Genomic DNA, 12,600 nt, shown 5'->3' with positions numbered 1-12,600 from the left:
GGAGGGGCTGGCCCAGCGCAGCTCCCAGACACACAAACCCCTCGGAGGCTCCCAAAGGTCTCCAGCAGCACAAGGAGCAGGATTTGGAGCAAGTTGGAGATTTGGAGCTGCTGTTGGCAGAACTTGAAGCTGGGATCAGGGAGATGGAGAAAGCCCCGACCCCAAGGGAGACCCCGAGCAGAAGCGGGAGAGGCTCCAAGGAGAAGGTGCAGAGGGACCCAAATGTTGGAGTCAGAGGCACAGAAATTGTCCTTGTCTCTGATACCTGGCTCTGACATCCAAGAAAACACTGAATTTCATAGAACACCCTGAAAACAACTGTCAAACGTAAATAGAAAAACTAAAAATGTGAGTGTGTAGATTAGAGAGTTTCTTAAAAAAAGTTTAGAAACTAGTTTAGAAAACAGAAGACAAGATGGAAGATTTAAGGTGTTGTCCCTTTTCCTTCCTTCTTCTTCTTCTTCTAGAGGTTTTTGGGTAATAATCCCAAATAATACATAATAAATAATTTAAAAAAATAAAATAATAATAAAGTATAAATAATAATAATAAATAATAATAAATAATAATAAATAAAAATAATAATTTTGGGTAATAATAATTTTGGGTAATAATAATTTTGGGTAATAAGGTGATTGGACAGAGAATGCCTCAGTGCAGCACACAGGTGATGGGTCACTGGGTCATTAAGAAAAATAATTGACTTGTTTAATAATTGTTTAATTAATAAGTTAATTGGGTAAGAATAAGTATAAAGATAAAAGAACTGCATATTTTGGGGCTATTTTGTGCTTTTCAAGCCGAAGTGAGCCAGCCTATGGTGGGATTGAACTTGTGCAAAAAGGTCTGGGGAAGACCTGCCAATTGATTATATATTAATAATAATATATAATTATATAATTATATAATAATAATAATATTTTGATTCTATATTAATAAACACGAGAAACAAGAAGCTAAGGAGCCTTTTGGAGTATCCCTTCTGAAACAACTGAGATAAGGAAGACTCCTTGTGAGTGATAAGGACTGAGATGAGGAAGATCCCAAGTGGCTCAGCCCTGAAGAAATCGAAATATCACAGCAACAAGTGATCAAACAATGTGATCAATGTAATCAAACAATGTGATCAAACAATGTGATCAAACAATGTGATCAATCAATGTGATCAAACAATGTGATCAAACAAAGTGATCAAACAAAGTGATCAAACTGTGATCAAACAATGTAATCAAACAATGTGATCAAACAATGTGATCAAACTGTGATCAAACAATGTGATCAATGTGATCAAACTGTGATCAAACAATGTGATCAATCAATGTGATCAAACAATGTGATCAAACAATGTAATCAATCAATGTGATCAATCAATGTGATCAATCAATGTAATCAAACAATGTAATCAATCAATGCAATCAATCAATGTGATCCATCAATGCAACAACGAGTAGTACAAGAAGTAGCGGTACTACAAGGAGTAATGGAACACCAGAGAGAGCCTGCCCAGGTTATCCCCAGCAGCCAGCACCCCAAAGGTGCCCAGGACAGGGCAGGGACCAAGGAATGGCTGCTCCTGCTCCTCCAGTTAATTAATTGGGGATTTAATCAAGGGAACCAGGGAATGGCTGCTCGTGCTCCTCCAGTTAATTGGGGATTTAATCAAGGGTCTCATTTCAGGCCTTTCAGCACAGGAGTCACTTCTGACCCCAAAAAGAGAAGTCTGAGGCCAAAGTCCTGAAGGGCCGAGCCAGGGATGGGCAATGCCAAACAAATGGAGCTGAAATCAGGGATTGGAAAATCCTGGAATGGGTTGGGTTGGGTTGGGTTGGATGGGTTGTGTTGGGTTGTGTTGTGTTGTGTTGGGTTGGATGGGTTGGGTTGGATGGGTTGTGTTGGGTTGGGTTGTGTTGGGTTGTGTTGGGTTGGGTTGGATGGGTTGTGTTGGGTTGTGTTGGGTTGTGTTGGGTTGGGTTGGGTTGGGTTGGGTTGGGTTGGATGGGTTGGGTTGGGTTGTGTTGGATGGGTTGTGTTGGGTTGGGTTGGCTGGGTTGGGTTGGGTTGGATGGGTTGGGTTGGGTTGGGTTGGGTTGGGTTGGGTTGCGTTGGATGGGTTGGGTTGGGTTGGATGGGTTGTGTTGGGTTGGGTTGGATGGGTTGTGTTGGATGGGTTGGGTTGGATGGGTTGTGTTGGGTTGTGTTGGGTTGTGTTGGATGGGTTGTGTTGGGTTGGGTTGGGTTGGATGGGTTGTGTTGGGTTGGGTTGGGTTGGTTGTGTTGGGTTGTGTTGGGTTGGGTTGGGTTGGGTTGGATGGGTTGTGTTGGGTTGGATGGGTTGGGTTGGGTTGGGTTGTGTTGGGTTGTGTTGGGTTGGGTTGGGTTGGATGGGTTGTGTTGGGTTGGGTTGGATGGGTTGGGTTGGGTTGGATGGGTTGTGTTGGGTTGGGTTGGGTTGGGTTGGGTTGGATGGGTTGGGTTGTGTTGTGTTGGGTTGGGTTGGGTTGGATGGGTTGGGTTGGGTTGGATGGGTTGGGTTGGGTTGGGTTGGATGGGTTGGGTTGGGTTGGGTTGGATGGGTTGGGTTGGATGGCTTGGGTTGGATGGGTTGGGTTGGATGGGTTGGGTTGGGTTGGATGGGTTGGGTTGGGTTGGATGGGTTGGGTTGGGTTGGGTTGGGTTGGGTTGGGTTGGATGGGTTGTGTTGGGTTGGGTTGGGTTGGATGGGTTGGGTTGGGTTGGATGGGTTGGGTTGTGTTGGGTTGGGTTGGATGGGTTGGGTTGGATGGGTTGGGTTGGATGGGTCTTAAATCCCTTCTCATCCCAGCCCTGCCACAGTGCCAGGGTGCTCCAGCCTGCCCTTGGACACTCCCAGGGACCCAGGGCAGCCCCAATTTCCCAACTTCTGTAGAGAAATAATGACATTTTTATTAATAATTATTATCTGTATAAAATCATAGAATCTAAAAAGCAATTATTTCCCATAAAACCAGCTCCATGCAGCTTTTTTAACTTTCTAAAAGTGTGAAAAAATCAGAGTAAGAGTGTGTGTGTCAGCTGGAAAGAGTTTCTGTCTAATCCAGACCCCCTGATCTGTGCAGCTCTTGGCACTGGGACACTGGGGGAATAAAAAATTCCAAACATTTAAAACATGCTTGGTCTTTCTCGAGTCTTTTTTACTTCTCCCTGCTTTTGTTTGCCTTGTTTAGGAAAACCAGCTGGTATTAATTGCACTTCATGCACCAGCAGCATGAACAGCAGCCAGATCTTGGGAACTGGAGCCTAATCCCAGGAATCCACTCAATTGTTTGGGAAAAAAATTGCATTATCCCTCTGTTCAGAACTGCAGGAAAATGAGGGAGCAAAAGAAAAGGAGGGATAAAATAAACTTCAGTCATAGGAAGAGAAATAGAGATATCAGAGGGTGGAATTCCCACATTTGCTGCCCCTGGATCCCTGGGAGTGTCCCAGGCCAGGTTGGACACTGGGCTTGGATCCAGCTGTGGGAGCTGTCCCTGCCCCCTGGGATGGGATTTGGGATCTGTTCCAACCCAAACACCTTTCCCATCCTTATTTCAAGTGATTCCTTCACCTGGGTCATGCACAGGAGAAGGGATGAAATTCTGCACCTGCACAAAGCTCTGCTGTGGCTTGGGAGTAGTTGGAGAGAAAAGGAAATACGGGGAGAAATGGAATAAAAGAATATTGATTCCTCCCCAGATTCACCCTGGAGGGCTGGAAATCAGGAGTTATGGTTGTAGCAACTCCCCTCTCTCTAAAAAGGGAAGAAAATCAGGATATTTGCAAAGATTTCCCAAGGATTCCCATTTACCTGCAGGACAGTGAGGTCAGAACCTGCTCATCCAGCACCTGATGGAGCAGTTTGTCCCTGCTGTGAGGAGACCAGGGGGAAGCACAGCCCCAGATCCTCTGCTCTGTCCTCTCCGACCTTCTCCCAGCCCTTTTCCACCTGCAGACAGGGAAGGGGCTCCCTCCAAAGCCTGACCCATATCCCAGTCCCTGCTCTGCTTCTCCAGGCTGGTGGGATCCGTGAGGGATTTCAGGACACACCATTCCCAGCTGGAATGTCTGCAGGGACACCGGGACACGGAAAGGTCACTGCTCACCTTCCCTGCTCCACTGGGAAGGGTTCTTCCAGCACCAGAGAGGAGAAGAACCTCTAAAGGCTGCTGCCCTTCGTATTTCACATGGAGGAAAAGCTCCCAACATCCAGAAGGAGAAGAACCTCTAAATGAGACTGATGCTCTGTGTGGAGGAAAACCTCCCAAAACCCAGAAGAACCTCTAAAGGCTGCTGCTCCTCGTATTTCACATGGAGGAAAACCTCCCAAAACCCAGAAGAACCTCTAAAGGCTGCTGCTCCTCGTGCTCTGTGTGGAGGAAAATCTCCCAACATTAGGAAGGAGAAATTCTAAATGCTGCTGCTCTTCATATTTCACATGGAAGAAAAGCTCCCAACACCCAGGAGAACCTCTAAAGGTCTCTAAAGAACCTCCAAATGCTGCTGCTCTTCATATTTCACATGGAGGAAAAGCTCCCAACATCCAGAAGAAGAACCTCTAAATTAGACTGATGCTCCTCGTGCTCCATGTGGAGGAAAAACTCCCATCATGAGGAAGGAGAACCTTCAAATGCTGCTGCTCTTCATATTTCACATGAAGGAAAAGCTCCCAACATCCAGAAGGAGAAGAACCTCTAAATTAGACTCATGATCTGTGTGGAGGAAAACCTCCCAGCATTAGGAAGGAGAACATTTAAATGATTCTTCATATTTTACGTGAAGGAAAACCTCCCAACATCAGGGAGGAGAAGAACCTCTAAAGGCTGCTGGTCCTCATGCTGCACATGGAGGAAAAGCTCCCAACGCCCAGGAGAACCTCTAAAGGTCTCTAAAGAACCTCTAAATGCTGTTCTTCTTCATATTTCACATGAAGGAAAAGCTCCCAAAATCAGGGAGAAGAACCTCTAAAAGCTGCTGTTCTTCATGCTCCATTTGGAGGAAAAGCTCCCAGCATTAGGAAGGAGAAATTCTAAAGGCTGCTGCCCTTCATATTTCACATGGAGGAAAATCTCCCAACATCAGGGAGGAGAAGAACCTCTAAATACTGCTGTTCTTCATGCTTCATGTGGAGGAAAAGCTCCCAACACCCAGAAGAACCTCTAAAGGTCTCTAAAGAACCTATAAAGGCTGCTGCTCCTCGTGCTCCGTGTGGAGGAAAAGCTCCCAACACCCAGAAGGAGAAGAACCTCTAAATTAGACTGATGCTCTGTGTGGAGGAAAAGCTCCCAGCATTAGGAAGGAGAACCTTTAAATGGTTCTTCATATTTCACATGAAGGAAAAGCTCCCAACATCAGGGAGGAGAAGAACCTCTAAAGGCTGCTGGTCCTCGTGCTCCATGTGGAGGAAAACCTCCCAATATTAGAAAGGAGAACCTTTAATTGGTTCTTCATATTTCACATGAAGGAAAACCTCCCAACATCCAGAAGGAGAAGAACCTCTAAAAGCTGCTGCTCCTCGTGCTCCATGTGGAGGAAAAGCTCCCAAATTTAGGACAGAAGAACCTCTAAAGGCTGCTCCTCCTCATATTTCACGTGAAGGAGAAGCTCCCAACATCAGGACAGAGGAACCCTGAAGGTTTTGTCCTTCATGCTCCATGCAGAGGAAAACCTTCCACCACCAGGAAGGAGAACCCCTGAAGGTTTCTGTCCTTCTCCAGCCCAGAAGAGCCACAGATCCAGGGGAAGCTCCTGCCTGTCCCCGTGGCACCGTCCCCAGGGCAGGAGAGCTCCAGGAATTCCAAGGAATTAAAGATTCCCAAGCCCTGCCTCGGACACCTCCACACTCCACGGGTTCCTTACCAAAACTTCTCGGGGGACAAAACTCTGCCAAGATCCTTGTCCGTGTGTCCTGCCCCTCTAATGTGCCCCTGTTCCAAGAGGGAACATTAATTAATCAATCAAGAGCATTAATGCCAGAGGCAGCGAGCAGCAGAGCGGAGCGAGCAGGGGCACACCCAGCTGGGGACGGGACCCTCAGGGGTGACACAGAGGTGACAAAAACGCTGTCCTGAGGAGGGAGGGGTCAGCGAAGCCATCCCGCGCTGCCCAGGAAGCCGGGCACGGAAAAACAAAGCACGGAGGTGGCGGGGATGGGGATCAGGGTTAAAGTTCAGCTGGGAAAGTGGGCACAGCTCTGGGGGTGATGGAGGTGGGAGCTCAGGTGAGGGCTCAGGTGAGCTGGGCTGGGAGCTCAGGTGAGAGCTCAGTTCAGAGCTCAGGTGAGCCAGGCTGGGAGCTCAGGTGAGAGCTCAGGTGAGAGCTCAGGTGAGAGTTCAGGTGAGAGCTCAGTTCAGAGCTCAGGTGAGAGCTCAGGTGAGAGCTCAGTTCAGAGCTCAGTTCAGAGCTCAGGTGAGAGCTCAGTTCAGAGCTCAGTTCAGAGCTCAGGTGAGAGCTCAGGTGAGCTCTGCAGGAAGGGACAGCAGAGGGGACGGGAGCAGCAGTGCCCAGCACAGACTGTGACATGGAAAACCATCCAGGGGTATCCAATAAAACAGAGTTTTCCCTCAAAACCTCCAGGCACTTCCAGCAGCTCCACACCCTTAGGAAAATGTTCCAGCAGCTGCTCAAGGAGCAACAGCAAATTCCCTGTGACCTGAAAAAATGGGAAAAGTCTTGGCCAGAGGGAAAAATACCAACTGCTGTGGGATCCTTAATGTTCCAAAGGAAAAGGTACAACCACTCAGTCCAGGGCTTATTGGAAACCCAGTGTAAGGAATAACTGTCCCAAGCTGCTCCTCCAAATTGTTCCTGCCCCTCTGGGATGAGCTGAGCCTGCTCCTGGTGTCAGCCCATGCTCCTGGGAATGTGAAATGTGACAGTAAAAGCCTCAAGAGCCGGATTTGAGGAATGTTAGAAGTGTCTCTCTCACAGATTACTTCACACAGAAACTTCAGAGGAGGCCCTGGAGCTTCTCCAGGGCTGGAGCCCCTCTGCTCTGGAGCCAGGCTGGGAGAGCTGGGAATGTTCCCCTGGAGAAGGGCAAAATGCAGGGAATGCTGAGAGTCCCTGCAGGGGCTCCAGGAGAGCTGGAGAGGGACTGGGGCCAAGGGCTGCAGGGACAGGAGCCAGGGAATGGCTTCCACTGGGAAAGGGGAGATTGGGCTGGGATCTTGGCAAGGAATTCCTGCCTGGGCTGCAATTCCCAGATTTGCTGGGGCTGCCCCTGGATCCAGCTGGGACAGTGGGAGCTGTCCCTGCCCATGGATGGATGGGACATGGATGGGATTTAAGGTCCTTTCCCACCCAAACCATTCCAGGATTCCATGACCTGAACGCCAGCTCCAGCTTGAAACACATCCACAGGGCAAGACGTAATTCCACCCCCAGGAAAACATTCCAGAACTGCCTCTCCTGCCCGGCCACCCTGCAGCCTCGAGGTCTCTAATTGAGCCTGGTTAATGAATTCACCGCCAATTAACGCAGGAGGGAGAGCCGGGGCTCCCAGCACAGCGCAGCGGAAAGCTCGCGCATGCAGGGCCAGCCACAGCCCAGGTGACAACATCTGCTGCTGGCCAAGACACAGGTGAGTCCACGGGAAGATTAAAAACATGCTTGGCAATCCCAAAAACACCTCCCCAGCAGCTCGTTAGCCACGAAATGCAGAGATATAAAGAGTTACCCACTGCTATTGAGACAGCACTTATGACAGCTCCCAAGTAGCCCTGGATGAACTTGGATGTCGGAGAAGGCTTTGGAAAGAAAAACAAAGCATATTTTCAATAAACAAACTTCTGGTTATTAATATTCAACCCAGTTTTTTGTTTGTTTGTTTTGGTTTGGGTGTATTTGTTTCGAAGCACAGACAGGTTTAATTTTTGTCATATTGTTCTGTGACACATGGTCTGTCATCCCGAGAGGCAAAAGCCAGGAAATCGTGGCCTCCCGAGCAAGGTTACGGGGAATGGAAAATTAATTGGCACCAGAAAATTACAATAATAGCAGCTCAAAGGGAGGATGTGAGGGGAATTCAGCAAATGGTACCAAATTAGCATCTCTGCCCTCCAGTGCTGAACCCCAAACTCGCCACAGCCAATAATTTGTCTGTGAAATGTTCTCTCCATGAGCTGGATGGATTCCAGCTCAGCTTCCCACATCCCAACACGGGATGAGTGGAGGAAGGAAGGGAGCAGGGACGGCCCCAGCAAGGACGGAGCAGGGACGGCCCCAGCTCTTCCCACGGCCACCAGAAGGAACAAAATCCTCGGGTGATGGGAGCGAGGAGCTTCCTCCTGCTCCCCCAGCACAGCTCCTGCTCCTGTAGATCCCAACCACTCCGGACCAGCCAGGAGCATGGGCTGTGCTTGCCCACGGGCCAGTGGTGCCTCAGTGTCCCTGGGGAGGTTTGGGGGCCGGGGAAGAGGCAGGGATTGCGGGAAGGCCCCGCGGTGCTCACCTTGCTCGCGTTGCGGTTTGCATAGTTCACACACGCGTTGTGGCTCTGGTTCAACCACTGCGGGGCAGAGGAGACACTGCATCAGCACAAACCCTGCAAAACCCCAAAAAAACCCACAAAAACCCTACAAAACCTCGCAAAACCCCAGAAAACACCAGAAAACCCAACAAAACCCCACAAAAACCCTACAAAACCTTGCAAAACCCTACAAAAACCCAACAAAACCCTACAAAACCCCACAAAACCCAACAAAACCCTACAAAACCCTACATAACTCTACAAAACCCTACAAAACCCCACAAAACCCAACAAAACCCTACAAAACCCTACATAACTCTACAAAACCCTACAAAACCCCACAAAACCCCACAAAAACCCTACAAAACCCCACAAAACCCCACAAAAACCCCACAAAATCTCACAAACTCCTACAAAACCCTACAAAACCCCACAAAACCCAACAAAACCCTACAAAACCCTACATAACTCTACAAAACCCTACAAAACGCCAAAAAACACCACAAAACCCAACAAAACCCCACAAAAACCCTACAAAACCCCACAAAACCCAACAAAACCCCAACAAAACCCAACATAACCCTACAAAACCCCACAAAACCAAACAAAACCCAACATAACCCTACAAAACCCCACAAAACCAAACAAAACCCAAAAAAACCCTACAAAACCCTACAAAACCCAACAAAAACCCTACATAATAATTCCACCCTGGGTGGGCAGGGACACCTCCCACCATCCCTGCCCACCTGGCCTTGGAATGGGGTGGGATTTAAGGTCCCTTCCCAGCCAGAGCAGTCCGGGATTCCATCCCACGTGTCCCTGACCAGGCCAGGTGAGTGGGAAGGGACCTTGAATCCCACCCCATTCCAAGGCCAGGCATGGACAGGGATGGTGGGAGGTGTCCCTGCCCACCCAGGCATGGAATGGGGTGGGATTTAAGGTCCCTTCCCAGCCAGAGCAGTCCGGGATTCCATCCCACGTGTCCCTGACCAGGCTGGGTGAGGGTCCCTCAAGCCCCTGAGGGTCTCAGGATGTCCCAGCCGGGACAGCTCCCAGCCAAATCCACCAGAGCCCAAATTCCCGGCACAGTTGTCGCGCTGTGCTCCCGGCAGATCCCGCTGTGCTCGGAGCCCTCCTGCCTGCACAGCTCCATCCCCACTCACACTGCAGACAATAAAAAGACATTTGCCACTAGAAAGGAGGCTGAAAATAACTCGTTCCTTCCTTTCAGCTGGCGACGGAATCACACTTGTGCTGTGTTTACTATGGATCCCTCGTTCCCGTGCCTGCTTCCTCCCCTTACTCTTAATTCCCAGAATTTTAACGGGAGATCACACCAGCACCTCCCTCCACACAGATGATTTTCCCCCAAAGTTCCTGCAGCAGACTGAATGCCGGGACTTTGCCAAGCACACCTATTCCCAAAATTCCTGGGAACGGGGCCTCCCATCACCGCCAGCCCTGCACAGACGTTTCCCTCCCAACATCCTTCCCCTGGGAAAATCCCAGCTCCTTGTCCTCCCCAAGGCAGATGTGTGAGCTTGGGGCCACACCACACGTGGAACAACCGCTTTACACCCTGACAAAACGGCTCCAAAACGCTGATTTTTGGTTCTGGCCTCTTCTGCCACGGCACAGGAAGGGGTGGGATGAAAAGGGGAGCCAGGATTTGTTTCCAGGCCTTTCCCTGAATGCAGCCAGGCACATCCAAGGCACGGCCAGGGTGGGACAGAACTGTCCTGGGGTGAAATCAGCTCTTCCCTCCCCACATTCCCACCCTTCCCAAGGAGCGTTACCTGCCAAAACACAGTGGAGGCCAGGGTCTGGTTGGGCAGGAGAAGACCAACAACCTGCAAGAGAGGAGATTCATTATTGAAGCATCCCTGCTCTGCTCCCCGTGCTTTTCCAGGCATGCAAACAGCCACGCTGATTTCCAGGGACTTGAATAAATTATCCTCGTTTCTGGCTTGATTTCATTCCCGTTCTTTTTTTTCCATCCCAGTCATTATCAGCCTCCTGTCTCTGCGTTTTCCAGGGCTGGGAGTGGCTGATGTCGCTGTCCCTGAGCATCCCCTGGCATTGTCACTGCCCGAAGATCCCATTCCAACCCAAACAATTCCCTAATCCAGGTATTTCTGGAGGGAAACTGGACGAAGGTGAAGAGTTCAAAGCTGCTGTTGGCAGAGAACGAGGGGGTTCTCCTTTTCCTTTGGCACATTCCCACTTTGGGACACCAGGAAAAGTTCCCTCTGGAGCATGTGAGGGCAGCAGAGCCGGCTGGGAGCGCTCTGGGGTTTGGGATTTATTCCAGTGAATGAATCTTGGCTGCTGTGTCACACCCCGAGGCTCGGGGCAGCCTGGCCCGGCACATCTGGCCAGATGTTCCCTGCTGGGGCTGGACACCGGGGGCTCTGCAAGGTCACCCCTGGCAGCACCTGAGGCCACACAGGTGTGTCCTGGGTGGCACCACAGGGACAGAGCTCTGCAGAGCCCATCTCTGACACACCAAATACCCGCCCTGGAGCCGTGGGTCTGCTTTGGGGTCACGGTTCCTGCTTTGGGGTCACGGTTCCTGCTTTGGGGCCATGGTTCTGCTTTAGGGCCGTGGTTCTGCTTTGGGGTCATGGTTCTGCTTTGGGGCCGTGGTTCTGCTTTGGGGTCACGGTTCCTGCTTTGGGGCCGTGGTTCCTGCTTTGGGGTCATGGTTCTGCTTTGGGGCCGTGGTTCTGCTTTGGGGCCATGGCTCTGATTTAGGGACACGGTTCTGCTTTGGGGCCATGGTTCTGCTTTGGGGCCATGGTTCTGCTTTAGGGCCATAGTTCCTGCCCTGGAGCCATGATTCCTGCTTTAGAACAGTTCTTCTTGGTTTAGGTCCATTTTTCTTATTTTAGGGCCATTTTTCCCCTGGTTTGGGGCCGTTTTTCCTTTTAGAGCACAAGAAGCTGAGGAGGAGGAGGAAAGGGATGCCGAGGGATCCCGAGGACCGGCCCTGCAAGCACAGACAGAACAAAGACCTGCAAGGTGAGAGGATCCCTGCCTCACCCTGTCCCTCCCCAGGACACCCCATATTTCGGGAGGTGTTTTCACCACGGGGTGAGAAGGCCGAGCGCCTCCATCTCCACTCGTGTCTCCCAGGCAGGAAAAGCTGCCAGCTCATTCCCAGCCTCAGATCCTCTCCAGTTTATTCCCAGGAATTTGTGGGGGAAGAGACCCCTCCTGTGCCAGGGATGAGCGGGAAGAGGAGGAAACGTCTCCATTGGGGACGTGGAGAAGCGCCACCAGACAAAAGGGGACGGGGCTTGGGCAGCCTCATTTCATTCCCATCTCCTCTCCCTTCTCCTCCTCCAGCTTTTCCTCCCACTCTCACGGAGTTGCAGCGACTTTGTTCCCTGGCCCGGCGCCAGCTCCCACTAATTTACGGCTGCGTTCCCCCACGCGGAGCTCGGCATTAATTAGCGCAGCCCCTAACGAAGGTTCGGGGCTGGGACCCTGCTGGCCCCCAGTGCCCCAGAGCCAGCAGGATGACGAGGCTCGGTGAGAACGTGGCCAGGCAGAGGCTGGGGCTGAGCGCCCGGGGAAAATTCCGACGAGGAAGGGGGGAAAAAAAAAAAAAAAAAGAAATTAAATGAAATGAAATAAATAAATAAAAAAAAAGAGCACCCAAAAATCTGTATGACTGAAAGAGGCACGTTTAAATGCAAACTCTCCATATGTGCAAGAGTCTGTCAAGAAATGTACAATTTCACTTTTAATTACTGTCAGGGGAAAAAATAACTAAGAAGGAAAACAAAATATATATATAAAAAAAAAAAAAAAAAAAGAAAAAAGAAAAGAGCTCCTAAACACTGGCGAAGCGTCGGGGACGGAATTTAATTGGTGATCAGGTGTGAGGGGCCCTCGGTGGCCCCAAAGCCACCCCTGGGACATGAGGGAGCTCTGAGCAGCCCCAGCTCAAAGCCCAATCCCTGCCTGAGGTGGGAGCTGCAGCCCCAAATTCCCATTGCATCCTTCGGGGTTCTCTAAAACCCCCTGCAGGGCCCGATTTTGGCTGACTCTCCCCAAGGGCAGCTCAGGGCTGCATTTCTGGAACAATCTTCCCCCGGAGGAGGAAG

General features: G+C 50.3%; 1 protein-coding gene across 2 annotated transcripts in view; it reads right to left on the bottom strand.

Moving 5' to 3' along the window:
* Window positions 1-12,600, bottom strand: part of SFXN5 (sideroflexin 5) — a 111,489-nt gene that overhangs the window by 42,999 nt on the left and 55,890 nt on the right. For both annotated transcript variants that reach the window (XM_005532569.3, XM_088056984.1), the window contains exons 7-9: window positions 10,285-10,338; window positions 8,468-8,524; window positions 7,698-7,763 (exon numbers count right to left, since the gene is read on the bottom strand). In XM_005532569.3, coding sequence (XP_005532626.2) covers window positions 7,698-7,763; window positions 8,468-8,524; window positions 10,285-10,338 — 177 coding nt within the window. The remainder of the gene's footprint in view (window positions 1-7,697; window positions 7,764-8,467; window positions 8,525-10,284; window positions 10,339-12,600) is intronic.

Source organism: Pseudopodoces humilis, chromosome 6 (assembly GCF_049639895.1).
Source record: "Pseudopodoces humilis isolate 2021_Gansu_Grassland_sample_001 chromosome 6, ASM4963989v1, whole genome shotgun sequence".
NCBI lineage: Eukaryota > Metazoa > Chordata > Aves > Passeriformes > Paridae > Pseudopodoces > Pseudopodoces humilis.
The sequence above is the reverse complement of the archived record's forward strand: the minus strand, read 5'-3'. Positions and strand labels throughout refer to the sequence as shown.